The sequence below is a fragment of the Muntiacus reevesi genome, chromosome 1 (genome assembly GCF_963930625.1).
Source record: "Muntiacus reevesi chromosome 1, mMunRee1.1, whole genome shotgun sequence".
Taxonomy (NCBI): Eukaryota; Metazoa; Chordata; class Mammalia; order Artiodactyla; family Cervidae; genus Muntiacus; species Muntiacus reevesi.
Genome location: NC_089249.1, coordinates 148,434,248 through 148,455,603, shown reverse-complemented (window position 1 = coordinate 148,455,603; position 21,356 = coordinate 148,434,248). Strand labels below are relative to the sequence as shown.

The 21,356-nt window shown below is 40.8% G+C and overlaps 1 protein-coding gene across 1 annotated transcript in view; it reads right to left on the bottom strand.

Annotated features, from left to right (window-relative positions):
* FYB2 (FYN binding protein 2) overlaps positions 1-19,880 on the bottom strand; it is a 70,848-nt gene extending 50,968 nt beyond the window's left edge. Inside the window, exons 1-3 of the mRNA XM_065909327.1 lie at positions 19,133-19,880; positions 15,004-15,165; positions 12,744-12,777 (exon numbers count right to left, since the gene is read on the bottom strand). Of these exons, the coding sequence (XP_065765399.1) occupies positions 12,744-12,777; positions 15,004-15,165; positions 19,133-19,880 (944 nt within the window). The remainder of the gene's footprint in view (positions 1-12,743; positions 12,778-15,003; positions 15,166-19,132) is intronic.
* Positions 19,881-21,356: the final 1,476 nt, after the last annotated feature.

Genomic DNA, 21,356 nt, shown 5'->3' with positions numbered 1-21,356 from the left:
TATAGTTATAGACAATGGAAAGGGTGGACTTCTTCCTCTGTTTCCCTACATTTATTTTATATTATAAGCATATTCCACTCAATTCCCCATCTGTGTTTGACCACTTTGGTTATTTCAGGTTTTTCTTTCATAATCTCTATAATATTTTAAAAATGTATGAGCAGTTCATTTTGCTGAAGAGGAAAAAATATGAACTCTAATGCATCAGTAATTTCTCCCCTCACTATTTTGTTCTCCTCTCCCTGCATAAAATAATCGAGAGAAATGTTCTTAAATTATAGACTATGCCATGCATCTTATGCTCCAGTGACCTAACAATCTCCATGGGTCTATGGTAAATTAACTTTATTAATTAGAAACAATTTGTGGAAATGTTGAAAGAAGATATCTAATCAATTTCTTGGACTACTTTTGTCAGAAATGAATAAATATCTGACTTCAGATTATCAAAAAGAATTTCAACAGAGCATTAAAAAAAGTCATCTTCAGATGTTGTCATTATAGAGAAGCAGTCCTAGGATTTATGGTAAAAGGGGAAAATGACACTGTACATGTATTTAAACTTCCCTTTCTGTCATCTGAGAATGTGTTTTATCTTTTTCCTGGTCCATTAAAACAAGATCTGAGATACACCTTGATTTAACATGACATGGGTCAATATAATGTACCTGGATTTCTGGGAAGAAATGATTCTATAATTTAAATATATCTATGTTTCAATTTCTTTGTTTCCACATTTATTAAAATATTTGTGTACAGTCTGTATCTAGGACTTTAGACATCATTGGGTGGCAACACTGAATTACTGACAGACTCGGAGCTCGTGGTCAGACAGATTTGAATTTGAATCCTCTCTCTTCCATTTTCTAGTTTTAAAAGTATTGAATAAATACCTTAAATCTTCAGCTTCCTACTCCACAAAACAGTAATCATAAAATCTACTTGAAAGGTATATTATAGATATTGAATGAAATATCTGCCCTCTGCATATAGGCATTCTACCAAAATTGTGCTACAAATTTATTATACTATTAAAATTACAGTATTTTAAAATAGAAGTGTTGAGGTTTGCATTTTGGAAAGTTCCTTTTATTACTAGCATTTAGCATCAGGTTTTTATCTTTTCTGCCTTTCTTATAGAAAACCTCTAGTAATTTAAATATTACATAATAAAACATTAATGTTTCTTAATGATACCTTCAACATTATGTTCCTGGAGAAACAAGAACTCTGTAAATGCACTGTAAATGTTAAAGATGACTTATAAAAGCAAGTATTTTCTAACTGTATTTGGACCCTTAGAAACCTATCTTCTAAACAGATTTTTGGACTCTCTTGATGAAACACAGACTTGTGACTTCCTCTCATGGTTGTTTCCACTTGCCATGTCCACCCCTGGGCCACCACTCTCCTTTGAAGAAAATAAGTAAGCAACCTCTGTATCAGACTGTACATGCTAGGGAAGCAGCTCACACAGCATATTCAAACACCTATTCACTTGGTGAAACAGTGAAGTTTTCCACGACAGGATCAGCTGCTAATTGCTGAGGGTACTACATGCTGGACACTGTACCTAGATTCATCCCATCCACCTCTCACTGGTCATGTGATCTCGAGCAGTTAGCTTCTCAGAGCCTTCGCTTCTTCACCGGGTCAGCAGCGGTTCAGTGGTGGAATAACTGAGTTAACATGTGGGAAGTGCCTGACAGGTACATTTCCATGCTCATCTTCTCCTATGCTACACTGCATGAGGATGAGTCAAAAAACTTTCACTGCAAGACAGTTCTGGAAAATCTAAAGAACCTGCATTAAAATAGAAAGACTGAGACTTACACAACAAAACCAGTGTGCCCTACTTTTCATCTGTTTATCAGGGATGTGGACCTAAGCTGAAAATCCAACTTATTCCATTGTTTCGATGGTCCACCAGTTCTGGAACCAGGAAGAGCAGTTGTCGCTTAGCCAGCTGCTCCCTGTGACGCCCTACAGGTTCCTGGTGACAAGGACAAGGCCATCTGATCTCTCGATTACCCAAAGTCCCAAAGTGGAAAAGTTTCTATCTCCAATAAATACTTCTTGTGAGACTAACCTCCCCGTAGGGTTTTACCCTAAGAAATTCCTGAATGAAAGAATTAATTCTTGGATCAAATGACTGGTAAGTAGACTACAAACAATGGCATCCATTCTATCTAAACTGGATCTCAAAATGCATTTGTGCCAGGTTTACAAAATTGCATGGAAAAATTTTAAATATATGTTTCCTCATAAGCTATTCCAAGCTCTGTCTTCTAAATATTAGATAATGGTTAAAGATGAAGTAGTTGACCAGAATGGCTATAAGGAGAGACACACTTCTGGAAATAGAGGCTTTTAGGGTGGAATCTTCACAACTCTAGCCAGCTTTACCTGGCTGTGACCCTGCATACATAGTTGGATCCAAGTCTCTTCTTCCTTTAAGCCTCTTTCTGATGAGGATGAGATGATTGTCATTATGCTGCGTTTAGCACAGTGCTTGGTACAAAGAGTTCACAACTTCCATTAACAGTAATACTTACTACCATTTCCCCCTCTACGCACATCAACCACCTGGACTTCAGCTTCTACTGCCTCCACCACCGGTTCTTACACTTCTACCATTTTTACAGAACACACACACACACACACTGCTACATATACATCTTTGTATTTGATTTTACTATCAGTTTATACATGATTTTATGTATCCTATATATGTTTATGTACATATACATGTATACACATGTGTGTGTGCATGCCCGATTCCTACTCCTGCATGATTCATAACTTTGCAGATTCTACTATGACTCTACAATAGCATCAACAACAAGCAATGTCGTTCAGCCCTGGACATTAGGTATTTATTTCTAATTCATGAATGGGTAACTCAACTCTCTTTACATAAGGGCCACAAAAGTACAGTGACTAAAGGGATGGTTAATTTTATGTGTCAACTTGACTGGTCACAGAGTGTCCTGATAAATATTATTTCTAGAACTGTTTAGAGAGTGTTTCTGGATGAAGTTAGCATTTGGGTCAGTGGGTTCAGTAGAGCAGACTGCCCTCCCTAATACAAGTAGGCATCATGCAATCCATTCAGGGTCTGAACAGAAACAAAGGAGGAGGAAAGAGGAATTCACTCAATTTGTCCTGGCTCATCTGTTGATCTGGGTCATGTCAACTCATCTCCTGCCCTTGGACTGGGATTTATACCATTGGCTACCCTGTTCTCAGGCTGTTGGACTTGGAATTACACCACTGGCTTTTCTGATTATAGATGGCAGATCATGGGACTTCTTGGCCTCTATAACTGTGTGAGCCAATTCCTCAGACTTAATAAGTAATGAAATATTATATATGTAATATATGCAATCTAATATGTAATGCATAAATACATAAAATACATATCTTACTGGTTCTATTCCTCTGAAGAACTCTGACTAATACAATGACCACGTAAATGTTATTACTATAATCTCAGTTTTAGGAGTAATATTATTAACTTTGAAACTACTTTGTGAAACCACTGATCTCATTCATAAGGAGGGCATGTTAACAATAATAATAGCTAATAACTTTTATTCCCTTACTTTGTGCTAGGCACTGTTCCAAGTATATTTCTCAATTTATTTGATTCTCAATTGACCCTATGAAGATACTATCACTTTTTCCATGTTCAAATGAGAAAACTGAGGCACCACCTAGGTCACAGTAGTAAGCAGCAGAGCAGAGATTAGAAGCCAGATATTTAAGTGCAGAATCTTGGTTTCCAATCACTCTGTTGTAGAATTTCTTGGAAAAATGGAAGAGCCAGCTGAGGTCAAACAGACAAGAACAGCTCTGACAGCAGTGGAAGTCATTACAGGAGGAGGTCACTGGCACACACCACAAAGAGGACCCAAGAGGACCAAACCAACTGTGAAGCAAAGCCATGAGGAGAGACCATTGTGTGTGCTGAAGATGGGGAGGTACAGAAGCGCTGAGACTTCTCACTCACTAACTCACATGCCCTCATTCCCTCTTTGACCAAACTCCATTCATGCTAATGTTATATACATTCTCTCCTTGAATCCTCTCAGTAGCATGACAAGGCATTTTGCACATGTGGAAACTGAGGCCTGCAGAGCTTCAGTAACTCACTCAAGACAGTACCACTGTGGGTCAGGAAAACAGGCCTTCTAATTCCTAGTCCATTGCTTTTTTCCTTGGAACTACAGGAACCAGGAAAAATGAGAAATGAAAATGTTGAAGCCCCAGAGTGATAGTGAAGGTCATGGAGCTTAAAAGTGGGTTTTAGATGATATTTTTCAAAATTTGGTTAGGTTGATCCAATGGTTTTACAGATCAATTTTTCTATATAGCAGTCATTATATGGGGAACATGTGACAAGGCAGTTACTATATTTCTCTATGCCTGATATTATCACTTATAAGAATAGTATTACTTAACCTTAATAGTATTACTTAAAAGAATCAATGAAATCACTGATGAACTTAGGAATGACTCTTTAAACGCACCCTGACTTCTACTAATGCAACCACTAAGCAATTTCTCAATAATCCAGTGGCAACTTTCGCCACATGAATAAAAGATAACCACAAGTCCTCATTTTTATTATTAAGGTCAAGCTTTAAAATACCTGAATTTCAATTTTCAGGGTGTCTGCTTTGAGGTGGGATACCATATCTGAGAGCATTTGTTTTAAAAAGTGAAAGGCAGGGTCATCCTCTGAGCTACTGGCAGGCTTTCCTAGGAAACAGACCTCCTGAAGCCAGCCGCTGCCTGCAGCCCTAGACCTTGTTACGGACAAACCCTGCTACTCCAAACACATGACAAATCGCTGCCATTTATCAAGTGTTTACAACATTGCTGGGCACTTTGTGGAATTATAGATACGTATCTTGATCCTCACAGCAACCCAAAAAGGTAGGATTTATTGATTTCTCCATTTTCCCATGTGAGGAAATCGGAGGCCCAGAGATATTAAATATCCCTTCTAAGATCACACAGCTAGTGTGGAGCTCAAAATATAAACCTAAGGCTATCTGACCGCAAAGCCTGTGCTCTTAACTCCTTAGAACACATTCCGTCGATCTTCTTGTTTTCAAGTATTGCTGTGTTGTTCAACCTCAAAGTTATGTAGCTGGTAAGAAAGAAGTATTTGATTCTCTCCCCACTTTCAAAGAATTTATAATTCAGACAGGAAGCTGAACTACACCCAAGAATCTAGAAAATAACAAAAACAGACTGTAAATAATTGAGTATCAAGCTATGAACCATCTAAGTCCATTATATTATTCAGCCAGTACTGGTTGAACTATTATTGCACGCTACACAGACTGCTACTGTACATTCTAATTATGACCAGTTACTGTGGCTCCTCGGCACACCAGGATGCTTCTTGCCTCTGTGCTTTTGCATGTGTGGTTCCTCTGCTTGTAATAACCTTACCTCTAATGTCCTTTCCACAAACTTTCACTTACTCTTTTTTTTTTTTCCAGCTTGGTAATTTTCGTTTATTATGACGACTAACAAGTGGGTAGGTCTTTTTTTACATTACTTTTTTAATTGGAGTGTAGTTGCTTTACAATGCTGTGTTAGTTTCTACTGTATAGCAAAATGAATCAGCTACACATGCACATGTACCCTCTCTTTTTTGGGTTTCTTTCCCACTTAGGTTACCACAGAGTATCAAGTAGCATTCTCTCTACTGTACAGTAGCTCTTACTTATTCTTTAAGACACTAATTAAGTATCATTTTTCTCTGGTCCTTCAACCATCTATTCTCCACACAGCAGCCAGGACGATCTTTTAAAAAGATAGCTTAGACCTTGTCACAATCTGGCTTATGCTACTTAATTTAAAAACAACAAAACAATGTTAATTCACATTGATGTATGGCAAAAATCATCATAATATCATAAAGTAACTATCTTCTAATTAAACAAAAAATAACAACAAAACCATCGAATGCCTCACCTGTATGATCTCAGCCCTAGAAACCTCTCCAAACTCCTTTCTATGACCCTCTTCCTCCCTCATTACACTCTAACCACACTGGCCTCCTCTCTGTTTTACAAGGATGCTATCCACTCTCCTACATAAGGACTTTGCACATGCTGTTCCTGCTTCCTGGAATGTTTCTGTATGGCCATCTGCCTCTCAACCACTAGGCCTTAACTTAGAAGTGTGGCCATGTCAAGTTATTTAGCCTGAGACTCAAGGTTTCTCATTTATAAAATCTTTAATAGTTGCATCTACTTCTTAAAGATTGTCACAAATGAAATCATTAACACACTTAGAACGGACACTATGTCAGCATTGACTACTATTTCTAGTACTGTCATTGTTTCATTGTTGTCACAATGGCTCCCTAGGCTATCTGCCTGTTTCTACCTGCTCCTCCACTATATGTTATTTATACAGCATCCAGATTGATCTTCCCCAAGTAAACGTCAGCTCACTACCTGGCTTCCCAAAGCATTTAGAGCAAAATCCAGACTCAGTCCATGGCTTCTAAGAATCACCACCACCACTACCCTAGCACACTGTGTTTTAGCTTTACTCCTTGTGTTTTTGGCTCTTGAAACTCATCAGAGTGGTTCTTCCTTGAGAACGCACCCCAGCTGTCTCTCCCTTGGAACATCTTCTAGACCCTCCATGACAGGGTCCTCATCATTGAGGTCTCAGCCCAAATGTCACCGCCTCAGGAAGGCTTTTCCTGATGGTCCTCTACCTCCTTGGTTTCATTTCCAATCCCATTTTATTATCCTAATATGCTTTAATTTTTTTCTTATAAAAGTAGACTCACAGATACAGAAAACAAACTAGTGGTTACCTGTTGTAGGGGAAGGGTCAGTATATAGATGGGGAAGAAGGAGGTACAGACTACTGGATGTAAGGTAGGCTACAATGATACACTACACAACAGAGGGAATATGGCCAATATTTGTAGTAGCTGTAAGTGGAGTGTAACCTTTAAAACTCATATATATATTCTTCCTCAGAGCATTATCACTGTTCAAGAACTACAGCCATATCTTATTTAACCACCATGTCATTTCTCTGTTATCATTATTTTACTTGAGTGCCTTAGGAAAGGCATTCATTCCCTGGGATCTATTCTTCCTAGTCATAACATAGGCCCTAGACACGATCACATAATCTGCTCAACCCTAGAAGACACTTGTATTCCCCACTCTGTGTGGGGTAGAAATACCAAAAATATAAACACAAAAGTATGTTCCAAAGTACTAGGTTGAAGGAGGCCATCCAGACTTGAAAACAGGCTTATATTATCTTTTAAAGACTATTGGCAAAATGAAAATCAAAATTAAAGGTTTGGGAGAGAATATGGTGGACTCCTAAGATCTACCCACAGACCCTCACATGAGAGAAACATTGTACTGTCTGAATCTATTCTGAAATAAAGAGCTTCTCTCTGCATTAGTGTCTGAATCAGAGATTTCCTGACTCAGGACTACCCTCTGACTCTTCTTAATAGGAAAAAACCCATAGTTACAGCTAATGAATAAAATATTAGCCAACAGTCAACTCTGCTAAGTACTGACATAGACCCAGGGCTGATTGCTGCCCTGGGACTAACCTGCTTTGCTCACATCCACAAATAGAAGCTGCTTACTCAAGAGGCATGCCAGCTAGCTTGGTTTGCGTAAAAGAGTGATGACAAAGGATAAACTCCAAAGAGTCATTTCATTAATGTGATATTAATATTCTAGGGAGAAGAAGAAAGGGAGAGGCCAAGGGCTGAAGAAACTAAGACTCATTGATCATCTTCTGTGTACTCCCGAGCTTTATATAATCTATATCATTTAGTCTTTGTGACGATCAATGAAGTAGATATTACTATGTTCACTTTAGAGACGTGCATATCAAAGCTCTGAGCTGTTCAATGACTTGTATTAGAGGCGGGGTTGAGCCCGTGCTAATTTGACCCTGGGCCTGTACTTGCTCCATTATACAATGCCGCTTATATGTAATACACAGTATAAAGGGGCTTAGAAGTAAAAATGGCTATTGTAAATGCACTGAGTTCCTAAAAAGAGGATTAGAAAATATATCCACAGAGATACAGCAAAAACACAGAGCCCTGTTTTGTGAGTAGTGGTTAAAAACAATGAGAGTTTGAGATTAGGGAAGAATGTAGTCCTTAGATATTTTTAAAAACATCATGTAAAGAAAAAAATAAGGGGACTTCCCTGCTGATTCAGTGGTTAAGAATAACTATAGTTATAGTTAGCTATAACTAATTCTCATTAGCTATAATTATGGGTTTTTTCCTATTAAGAAGAGTCAGAGGGTAGTCCTGAGTCAGGGGATCTCTGATTCAGACACTAAAACTGATAGAAGCTCTTTATTTCAGGGGATGCAGGTTTGATACCTGGTCAGGGAACGAAGGTCCCACATGCCTCTGAGCAACTAAGCCCTAGAGCCAAAACTATAAGGTCATCCAGTGAAATCAAAGATCTGCATGATGCAATGAAGATCCCATCTGCTGCTACTTAAGACCCAATGTGGCCAAATAGATAAATATTTTTTTTTAAAGAAAGGAGTAGAGACAACATCCATTGTATCAATCATAGATCTGGGATGGATGATTGAGAGTGTAGAATAAGGAAGTCATTTCTTTTCCAGCCCAACTTCAAGGACTTTCGAATAAACAAACAAATGTGTGTGGGGGCACATGTAAGATATGTTTTATACACTGCTATATTTTCAATGTATTCTCAATATAAGAGGACTTGGCATATGGTAGATGCTCAACAAATATGTGTTAAATGAATAAAATCTGACCCCCAAAAGAAACACACTGAAATCTCCAGGCAATGAGTTCCCCATCAAAGAATTTTTGAAGAGAATAAGGTTCTGAACATGAATCCCTGTCCTTGGTGAGAGGTTTTATAACAGGTAAGCAAACTTTACTGAACACTTTCTAGACACTTGGTAATGCACTAAACACTTTACAACTATTATTTCATTTAACCCATGCCACAACTGCATGTGTTAGAAACTATTGATATCTCATTTTACATAAGTAAAACAGGTTTTCAGAAGTTAAGACATTTGTCCAAGACTACATAAATGTTAAGTGGCAAGACTGAGATTAAAAGCTCAGATTTTTGTCGATATTATGCTATATGGCCTGTTGCATCAGATAGTTGCCAGGTCCCCTTCCAGTAATGAGATCTGACATACTCTATTTCTAATCTAATATCTTTATTGATGATTAATGCCATGAACATGGAAGATGTTCTTCCCAAACAAGCAGCAGTTTCCATGGAAGTTGTATCTAAGAATGTTCAGCATCATGGCATTTACTTGTTCAAAGTAATTTCTTAGCATTACAAGATAAAATTCAAAACCCTTAGCATGGCACTTAATGTATTTCAGAATTCAATGTCATGTCTTACTTTTCCACATCAGCAACCTTCTTCTCTACCACCTTGCTTTCAATCATGTTCTAGCTCTATAGTGAACATCCATCGGTCTGTCCTTCAGTCAGTCCAGCCATCCATTCTTCCATCTACCTACTATAAGTCAAGAATGTTATTATTTCTGGAACTAATACTCTACCCTCACCTACCTTAGAAAGTGTAAGTGCTAGCAGCTCAGTTGTGTCTGACTCTTTGCCACCCCATAGACTATAGCCCACCAGGCTCCTCTGTCCATGGAATTCTTCAGGCAAGAACACTGGAGTGGGTTGCCATTCCCTTTTCCAGGGGATCTTCCTGACCCAGGAGTCAAACCCAGGTCTCCTGCATTGCAGGCAGGTTCTTTACTGTCTGAGCTACGGAGTCTCACAAAAGGGAACAAATAAGTAAACCTATGTAATCCTGACCTATCATTACAGGATACATTTCAAGTTCTTTTTACTTCCATGAAGCCACACCTAAGTATTCTGGTCCTTCTTCAGCTCTTGCCTTTCACTCTCGCAACATGATGGCCCATATCATCACTGGGGTATAGCAAGTCTCAATTTAGATGAGATTAAGTTTTAAAGTCAAAGGAAACTGTTTAAAGTCAAACTGAAGCTGTGCTTGTAAATCCCTTAGCAAGAAGGTGTCACGCCAGAGACCGACTAGTTTCCCAATACTTGCTTATCACAGTAAGTCTGCCCCACTGCCCTGCATGTTGAAATGGATGGTTAAAATGCCAGAGAAGAAGTCAGCTTAGTTCAGAGCCAAGCTGTAGAGAAAATGCATATCAAGCTGAACACTACTATCCAGCACACTCATAATCACACTGAGAATCACAGCATTCAAGGCAGGAGGGAACCAAGACTGACTTAGAGCCCAGCAGAAGTACACTGTCCCCTCAAACTGCGACACTGGGGCCCGTGTTCATAGAGTACATAGCACAGATCATCTCCTGGGCTGTCTAATTCTTTCTCTCCTTCACACAAATGCACATACAAGGCAGCTGACTTACCCTGTGTCATCACTGAACTCTTTCAAATAGGCAATTGAACTAGGGGTTCCTAAAGCACATGAATTTCACCTAGCTCCATGCAGTTTGTTCCTTGTTGAACCAGACCATCTCATCCAATCCTTGGTGTACAGAATCCTCCATTACTTGGTTCCTGTCTCCCTCTAACAAGACATTTCTTCCCATTTCTTACTATACTTTCTATACTCTAACTCAACTAGTTCAGTTTCCAAAAGAAGACAGGATACACCACACTTTTTGGTTCTGCTTATGATGTCTTTTCCTGTGTTTTCTGACAGATGTTTACCCTTAACACTATTTCAAATGTTGCATCTTCACTGGTAGGTTGATTGAATTAATGCCTCTATTCTTCATCCCTTCCTGGATCCCTGCCCAATGCCATGTAAACTGTCACTGTTCTACTCTAACTCAGTATTTGCAAAATCGCCTGGATAGTCTGCAACATATGAGCCAGTCAGTTGAGTCTAGCCCACATCAACTGAACCCATACTCACTGTGTATACTATTGATGTTATATTGCTATTATGTAGTATTACTGTAGTAATAGCTAACTGATATGTTTTCTACTAAAACTTCCCAAGGAAAAGTGATCCCTCCACATTTTTGCAACCTCTGAAACTTATAACTTTCTCTATTATAAAATGTAATACATTCTACTATTATAAACATTTAATGAGTGAATAGGTAGTATGATAATTTTTCGGTTTAGTTTTCCTTCTAAGACTGACCTTCTTGAGAACAGGAGCATCTTTGTGAAGGAATTAAGGTGATACACTTAAAACAGTTTGGGCATACCTATTAGTACAGCTATTACGGAATATTGCATGGTGGTTCCTCAAAAAATTAAAAATTGAAATGCCGTATGACCCAGAAATCCTATTCCTCAGTATACACCCAAAGGAAATGAAAACAGGATCTCAGACACCTGCACTCCTATGTAGACTGCAGTATTACTCACAATGGCCAAGATATGGAAACAACCTAAATGGCTATCAACAGATGAATGGGTAAAGAAGGTGTGAGATATATAATATATATATAATCTATATGTGTATATAGTAGATATATATGCATATAAATGTGATAGATAACAAATGTTAAAGATATATGAATGTAATATATTATAAATGTGACATGTGTATATATAAAGATATATATATATATATATGGAATATCATTCAGCCTTGAAAAAGAAGGTCATCTTGCCATTTGCAACATGGATGAACCTCAAGGGCATTATGCTAAATAAGTCAGAGAAAAGACAACTACTATGTAATATCACTTATATGTGGAATCTTAAAAGAATAAAATACCTGAACTTGTAAAAGCAGAACGTAGAACGGCAGCTACCAGAGACTGAGGAGTGGGGAAACTGGAGATGTTAAGAGTACAAACTTGCAACATAAATTCTGGAGACTCAATGCACAACATAGGGACTATAGTAAAAGAAAAAATGCTGTATTATAAACTTGAACTTGCTGAGAGACTAGAATTTTAACTGTTTTCAAAAGAAATGATAATTATGTAAGGTGATAGAGGTCTTGGCTAGTGTAAGTTAATGCTACCCCAGTAACAATATTGTGAAATATGTGTACTGAACCAACATATTGTGCATTTCGAACTTATACAGTTGTACATATCCATTATATCTCAGCTTAAAAAAATAGTTTGGGAACACGTGGGTTAGAATTGTGGCTCTGCAAGTGGCAAATTTTCTGAGCCCAAGTATCTCTAGCTATAAAATGAAAACTGAGCCAGCAACTTTGCAGCCTTCTTGAGAAGAGGACATGAGAACCTCGGTATAAAGTGGTCAGCTCAACGCATGACACATCAGAGGGCGCGACACATAGGCTGATACTTCCATGGCAAAAGTATTACAATGAGTGCACCAAAGCCAGAAAGTCCTTTGTCCCAATACTGATTCCTAATATCATACTAGCTGCCCACAGCACTCTGTAGCCTCTAATCCGATCTGTTACTAGGAGGCTGATGCTTCAATTTACTGAGCCCAACTGTACCGTAAATAAAAGGACCTCAGAGACCCATCTTTGCAACTTAACATCAGCACGATTGTTAAATGCAGTTTATTTAATCTCTCATTTAATTGAAAGCTGCAGTGGGTTGCAGTTTGTTATCTCCTCTTCCCCCAACTCTTCTGAGAAATACAGACACCTGGCCTGTGCTTACTGCCTGCTTTGGGGCAGGCTAAGCAACCTCGTTGATGGGCTGCACTGCTGCACAATTAAGAAATGGGTACTCACCTCGCTGGAGGCAGGTAGCCTTCTTCTGCAGCTTCTGCAAGAGCAAGAGGCAGGGCGAAAAAAAGACCTGTTAGTGGCAGTCTGTTTAAGTGAACTGTTTGTACAATGACCTGACCCCCTCCCACCACCAGAGAAAATGTAGCGAGGCAGCGCACCTGTGCCCCAACCCGCCCTACCCCAGCACCCAGGGACTGAAGGGACTGCATGCAGCGTTCACACACACTTAATGGTCCTTATTCATGACTGCAGTCTCTTTACACTAGACTGACTTCCTTGGACCCTGAAACTCCTGTGGGCTTTGTCTCTTAATTTCTTGTTTCGTTAATTTTTTTTAAATTAAACTTTCCACTTTGAGACAATTGTAGGTTTACATGCAGTAGTAAGAAATAATAGAGAGGGACCTCATATACTCTTTACCCAGTTTCCTCAGTGGTATGAGACCTAGGTTGATGTTCTTGTTTCCCCCTTGCCCTGCGGATGTCCACTATCTCTAGCAGCACTTGTAACTAATCTCGTTTCTATCACAGAGTCTGGCAAAGAAGTGTGCAGCTGCTCGACGAAGGCTTGAGGTAATGGTAAGAGTGCCTCTACTGAGCGCTTACACCTGTTGTGCTGGCCACTGAACAGTCTTCCCAGGCCTCATCTCATTTCTCCTTACAACCATCCTACGAGAGGAGTCTTACTATCATCCCCATTTTACAGAGAAGGACAATGAACCTCAGTGGGTCCCATGACCAAACCTAAATAGCCAGTGATGGGGGAGCTGGGATTTAATAAAATTTAATAAAATGGGGAGCCCATTTTATTCCCCAAAACTTAGCCCTCTGTTCTCTGACAACTTTTTTCTCTTGCGGAGAGATGGTTTGAGGCCTGAATTATTTAATGTTTATAAAAATCAAACTTCACTCTCTTTGATATGGAGATAGCCATATTATCAAAGTATACTTAGAAGAGCTCGATTTCTCATTACAGAATTTCCTTTTAGGATATGACTTAATGTAACTTTTAACAGTGGTTCTCAAAGCATGGCCCCCAGACCAGCAGCATCAGTGTCTCCCAGTGAACTTGTTAAAACCGTAAATTCTCAAATGCTCCAAACCCAGACCAGAGTTCCCCAATGGCTTAGTGGGTAAAGAAGCCACTCGGAATGCAGGAGACAAAGGAGATGCAGGTTTGATCCCTGGGTCAGGAAGATCCCCTGGAAAAGGAAATGGCAACCTACTCCAATATTCTTGCCAGAGAAGTCCCACGGACAGAGTCTGACAGGCTACAGTCCAAAGAGTTGCAGAGCCGAACATGACTGAGCGACTAAGCAGAAATCCAGACCTACTGACTCAGAACTCTGGGTTCGGACCCAGAAAGCTGAATTCTAACGAGTCCTCCAGTTGATTCCGATGCATACCGATGTTTGAGAACCACTGAGTTAAAGAAATTTCACCCTGAGGTAGCCCACAGCAGTCAAATGAGCAATCAGCAAGCTAAGAAGAAACGAATGAAGAATTAGCTCTTTTAGTGTACTGTTTACCGGTGCGCGTGGCCACAGTAAGAAAAATGCTAGCACAGCACCACACATCACCCCAAAGTGTATGCTCACCTCGTGTTTCATTAGAGCAGATGTAAGTTAAGGTGTTTACAGTGTCAGTGGGATCAGGCTATGGTGGGGGATGGGGGTGAGAAGGTTACCTTACATAGCAGAGGAAAACACAGAAGAGCTCAGAAAGAAGGCTGCCGACCAAGGATGCTGCAGTTTATGGAACGGAGGATGGTGGGGGCAGGGGTGGGGGCCCTTCAATTCATTCCTGAGCACTGATCACAGTGGCCCAGGAGACTCCCATCATGATCCCAGGTCAAGTTCACACTGAGTTTCCTCTCTCCACTCCCTCCCCCTCTCCTACTCCTCTTGGTTGTGTTGACAACACAGGCTTTGTAGGAAAACAAAGACTCCCTGCCTCCCTCTTCAGCTCCTTTTCTTTTTCTTCCTCTTGGACAGATTCCCAGTGATCAAACGCAAAGCTCTCAGGGGAAGCAGGCTGGCCCAGGAGCGATAAGGGGCCAATTCCCACAGATTTGTCATTTCACGGGCAAGCTGCCACAGCCTCTGTTTGAGAATAAGCAGTGATGGATGTCCAGCCCCACAGAAAAGCAGTTTGGCACCGTCCCCTGGGAGTTGATGCAGCGGGGGGAGGTGACGGGGAGATGGGGGCACGGGAGCCATGACTCCCCTTGGCTGGCTGTGCACGGGCCCTGTGTGTTTTCTTACCTTCCCCATCGGGCTTGGAAAGAGCAGCTGCCTGCCTCTGGAAGGCCTGGAGGGTCACGACTGGGGGCCTTGGCGGCTTTGGGGGAGGAGGACCCAGGGACTCGGCAGAAGGCAGTGGCTTGATACTGGGAAGTTGTGGATGCCTGACATCTGGCTGTTCCTCTGGGGACAAGGAGTCCAAAATATAGGTTATTATTTCCATCTCATGGTTGGCCTCAGTCTCACTCCCCTCCCACCTATTCTCCACCCAGTAGCCAGAGTGTCCTGATCAACATGTGAACCCAAGCTTGCCACCATCCCAGCTGTCCAGAGGATGAAGCTTGATCTTCTCAGCTGCCGTCCACTCACTCCATCCTCTGGTGTTAAAACAACACACAGTCTCAGTCTACACTTTTTTTTCTTACCACATTTTACCATCCTGCTTCCCCAATCTTCAGTTCCAACATCTTTCGCTCACACCACTGGCTTCTCAGTTTTCCAGATTTCATAAATGTTTTTTGCAGTTTTTTTTCCTCCTTTTTAATTTTATTTTTATTCTATTTTTAATTCACTTTTTTATTTGAAGTATAGTTATTTTACAAAGTTGTACGGTATAGTGAGTCATACATTTGTGTGTGTGTGTATATGTGTATAGTTGTGTTCATTTCAGGTACACAGCAAAATGACTCAGTTTTTATATGTATATAAGATCCTTTTCTGATTCTTTTTTAGGTTATTACAAGTCCAGATTTGATTTCAAAAGCTTTAAATAGCTCTCAAATATCCAAGATTTTGTTCATGCCACCTGATGCGATGAGCTGACTCATTTGAAAAGACCCTGATGCTGGGAAAGATTGAGGGCAGGAGGAGAAGGGGACAACAGAGGATGAGATGGTTGGATGGCATCACCGACTCAATGGACATGGGTTTGGGTGGACTTCGGGAGTTGGTGATGGACAAGGAGGCCTGGTGTGCTGTGGTTTATGGGGTCACAAAGAGTTGGACACGACTGAGCGACTGAACTGAACTGAACTGTTCATGCCATTCTTGTTCTGGTATGCTGTTCCCGTACTCCTTCCTTGGTGAAATTTGACTCATTCTTTAAGACCCTTCTCAAATGATACCTGTCCAGATTTCTACCAGAAAACCAGCTCATAATCAACCACTCTGTTCAGTATCACCTAGCACACTGTTACCACCTCTCCATCAGTGCTGTGACATATGAGCAGGGCTGGTCTATCTTCCCACTGAATGTAGGTTCCTAGAGGGAAGGGACTAGGCCCTAGTGATCTCCTCTCAGTGCCAAGCACAGGACCAGCATCAGTAGAAATGCACAATGACAGTGGACAGATGGACAATGACAATGATTATTTCCTGAAAGCATTCTTCAAGCGCTCATGATGGGCAAATAATATGGTGGACATGAAGAGGAGTAACAACTGGTCTCATGATTTCCAGGGCTCCAACATCTAGAACAGGTTTCAAGGCTGGCTTTGTGGTACCTGGGCACCTGTGGATTCTATATCCTGTAATTTTCCAGGATAGTCCCAATTTTATGTATTTTATTCTTCTGCACTGATGAGCCAACCAACAGAAATTCCAACATTATATATAAATATTGAATATGTTTTTTACACTGAAAACAGCACAAAATCTTATATAATTCAAGTGCCTTGACTTTTGGTTGACATAATACAGTGGCTGGCCACATGGTAAAACTAAAGAAAGCTGGCTAGTGTTTTACAAAAACATGAGTGCAACCTCCTCAAAGCCCTGCTATCCTCTGCAGTCAAGGAGGGGGTGGAGGTGTCTTTCTAGCCCTACTAGCAAGGGTTACATAGTTAGGGCCAAAGTTCCTTTCTTTTAAGACTTGAATTATAAGCTTCAAAGTCAGAGATTTTAGTCTTTATCAAATAATAGAGAAGACAGTAAAAGTGAAAGATCAGTTACTTACTAACTGGGCTCCTAATTTTTATCAGGCACTGTGCTAAGCAATTTACATGGGTTATCCCATTTGATCCTCCCAACAGCTCTGTCAGGTAGGTTATCTAGACCTTTCTTTCCTCCCATCTCTCCTTGCTCCCCTTCATCCTTTCTTCCTCCCTATCCCTTCATCAACAATTATTTACTATATTCCAAGCATTGTTCCAGGGGCTGGAACTAGAGTTAAGGACAAGAAAAGATAGAGTTCTGCCCTCAAGAATTTTCATTCCAATAGGAGGAGGCTGGTGATAAACAGGCAAACAAATAAACATATAAGAAAACCATAACAGGGCAGTGATGGGGGACAAATAAGGATTTGGGGATTAACATGTACACATTACTATACATAAAATAGATAACCAACAAGGACCTACTGAAAAGCACAGGGAATTAAACTCAGTATCTTGTATTAACCTATACAGGAAAAGAATCTAAAAGAGAAAAAAAAAAAAAAGAATCTGAAAGAAAATAGAAGCAAGTATATATACATATATATGTACAACTGAATCATTTGCTGTACATCTGAAACTAACACAACATTGTAAATCAACTATGCTTCAATTTTTAAAAAGTAGAAAAAAAGAAAATCACAGCAATCTATTAATTCTATAAAGGAAATAAAACAGGATGATATGAAAGAATGTGAATTCTTGGTGGTGAGGTAATGGACTTTAGATAGCGATCTTTGGCTAGGGAAGGCTTATCTGGGAAAGTGTCATTTGAACTTAGACCTAAAGGTAACAAAGGAAAGATCAAAACAAAGTATTGTATAGGAAGAGGGAACAGAAATCATAAGGTCCTGAGTCATAATGAAGTCTGTTCACAAAACAGCAAGGAAATCCAGGATGTTGTCTATAGGCTAGTGAGCCAGGGAAAGACAGCAGGAAGTAAGTCAGAGACATAAGCAGGGACCAAAAGAAGCAGAGCTATGAAGTCAGTAGTAAGTAGTTTAGATACTATTCTGAGTGAAAGAGAAACCAGACAGGATTGTAAGCAAGAGAGCCAGCCAGCCAGCCAGCCAGCCATTTATTCAAAAAAATACTTTCCTGAGAACTCATTGAAACTGGCCTTGGTCTTTTAGGTTCTGGGGATACAATGGTAAAGAAGACAGTTTTTATTCTCACTTAACTTATACTTTACTGAGGTAAACAAATACACAACAAACTAGATAGGGGTAAGTGAGAGAAAACGAAAGCAATGTAAGAAAAAGACTGCTGGAGGGGGGTGGCTATTTCAGATAGAGTGATCCACAAGGTCCACACACAGCAGGAGGTACTGAGCAGAGACCTTGGTAAAATGAAGGAGTGAGATGTCAAAGTCCTATAGGAAAGGTATTCCAGACAGAGAGAGCAGCAAGCACAAAGGCCCTGGGGTGGAACTAGCTTGGTATATCCAAGGAATAGAAAGAAGGTCAATGTGGTGAGAGAGGAGAGAGTACGAGATGTTGGCAAGGAGCAAGCTGTATGAGCCACAGTAAGACAGCTAAAGCTGAAATGAGCAGGGAAGTGATATGACTGGATTAATGCTTTAGAGCATCACTGTACCTGCGAGGAGGAGCATAGAATACAAGAGGGCAAGGCTGTGAAAGCAGGGAGACCAGCTGGACCTTGCAGTGGTCCAAGCAAAGGATGGTCCATAGTGGTGTAGACTTGAGCAGAAGGCAGAAATGGAAGCAAGTCAGGAGATGCAGAACGTATTTTGGTGACAGAGCCAAGAACTTGCTGCAATAATTAATTATAAACAAAGAGGCAGGCAGGTGGGGTGGGTGAGAGGAATAGAATATGATTCCTAGATTTTTGGCCTGAGCAAATAGGAGGGTGGTTGTGCTACTTACTAAGACAAGGAATACTGGCAATGAATCAGTTGATAGGAAAGGAAACCAGGCTTTGTGAAGTTGAGCAGACTGCCCCAGTTCAGCCATCTTGTAAGAAGTAGAGCTGAAGGATTCAAATCCGGGTTTGTCCCACCTGTCTCTCCGTATTCCAGGAGATTAATCACTTAATCCAAGCCTGAAATTATAATCTAGCAGATGGGCTTAGAATATCTGTGCTAGAGTATGGGACAAACACTGCCCAGGCCACATATGAGACCATCCATGCCAGTAAGCTCTAAATTAGAAATGTACAGTGATCCCTCCCCCTAGGCCTGTGGGGGTTTGATTTCTCACCTGGAGTCTGGCTGGTGAGCTCATTGTCATAGACAGGGTGACAGATGCTCCCTGTCAGGCTCCTCTCAGGACTGGAGTTTGTTCCGCTCTCCCTGTTACATTGAGAAAGTCGAACGGTGGGATCTTCAGAGATGGCACACAATCTTCTTTGGGCCATCAGGTGCCTGTGGGAGGGTAGGGACTGGGCTTCTTTTATTTCCATCTTTTCCCTGGGCTCCTCTGGAGTCAGCTTGATACTTTTCTGGTCTTTTAGATGGAAGGCCCTGCTTCCACAACTGGCAGGGAGAAAGACAGATGGTGTCTCACTTTTCTGAGATAAAACCTCCCAGCTCCAGAGCTTGCTTCTGAAGCTATCATTCACCATGACTTTCTTCTTACTGGCTATCTCGCCATTTGACCGATACACATCTAACTGTGGAGAAGCCTTCCGTGAACTTACTGCAGAACCAGAAAAACTCGGAGATTCCAGGTAATTAGAACATTTCTGAGTCTCACTCTTCTGAGTCACCTTCACTTCCTGGGGTTTAAGAGGCTGGGGATCACCATCGGCACAGTTGGGTGAGTGCTGATTGTGGCTGGATGAGGGGGGTTTCCCACTGGCCAAAGTCTTTGTGGACTGTCTGCTTCCAAAGTCTCCCTTTTGAGAAACATCTGCTGGGAATTTAATAGGTCCTGAAAGAGATGATGCATCAAGATTTTGAAATTTGGCTCGAAGTTCCTTGAAGTTTCTTAATCCTTCCTGGAGCATAAAAGAAAAGAAAAAAGCAGCAGCATTAGTTGACTTCACTGTGCTTGCTAAGAGGCTCTAGGTGCTAATATAATTCATTGCTTATCTATTGAGTAGTATCAGTAATGTGGGGCAGAGTGAAAACAACTATGTGCTCTTTGAAATACTGCAGCTATGCTTAATTTCTTCACAGCATACAAAGAATGCTTATAAAATAGATAGCACTAACAATTGCTGATAAATCCCTTGATATAAACTTTTGGTGGCTCTCTGCTGCCTGTCCAAATAAACCCCTTCATGTGGCATTTAAGAACAAAAGTTGTGGGATTATGATCTCAGCCATAGATCAACATGTGTGTGTATGCTTAGTCACTCAGTTGTGTCTGATTCTGCGACCTCATGGACTGTAGCCCTCCAGACTCTTCTGCCCATGGGATTTTCCTGGCAAAAATACTGGAGTATGTTGCCATTTTCTCCTCCAGGGGATCTTCTCAACCCAGGGATTGAACGCACATCTCTGGCATTTCCTGCATTGGCAGATGGATTCCTAACCACCACTTAACCCTGATGCTGGGAGAGATTGAAGGCGGGAGGAGAAGGGCATGACAGAGGATGAGATGGTTGGATGGCATCACCGAATCAATAGACATGGATTTGGGTGGACTCCGGGAGTTGGTGATGGACAGAGAGGCCTGGCATGCTGCAGTCCATGGGGTCTCAAAGAGTCAGACACGACTGAGCAACTGAACTGAACTGAAACCAAAAGGAAAATTGACAAGTTTCTAGAAACTTTATACTCTCTACCACCCTGACCCTGCTTATGTGTTCCTGCTCCCCCAATGCCTTCTCCTATCTACTTGTCAACTGCTTTCTTGCAACAATAATGCCCACCTTCTCCACAAGATTTGCCCTGTGGCTGACAGGTAGGCTAACTCCTTCCCTGGCTCCATGTTGCCTGGCTATTGAACTTAATATCATAGGGTGGTGACAAGAGCAATCTTTGGAACCTGACAGGTATGTTTTCCATTTTTGACTCTGCTCTTTATCATCTAGGCAAATATTTTGGGAAACTTGGTATCATCAATGCAGTCTCATCATAAAAATAAACTTGCAAGCAGTAGGAGGATGAGGGTTGCCATATGTAAAGAGTCCATCATAGTGTCTGGCACATAGTAAATAAAAGCTACTTAAAAGGGACAAGATGATGTTCTTGTATTTTTGACTCTCCTTGGGAGATTGTGTTCTACTTTAAATTCTGCTCAAATCCAGTGAATGAAAATGGTGGTAAAGTAACAGCAGGCCAACCCTTGGAGCAGAGGAAGGGACACGCACCGGATCGTACCGTAAGTGGGTGGTCTGTGTAGGTGGGATTGGGCTCGATGGCTGTGCAGTGCTCTTCCCAGTCCCACCCCTCCTTCCCTCACTAAATTTACTTTTGTACATCCACTTTGTCATTTTCTGTCTTCAGAGGAGGTGGTGGGTAGATAGAGCATAGAA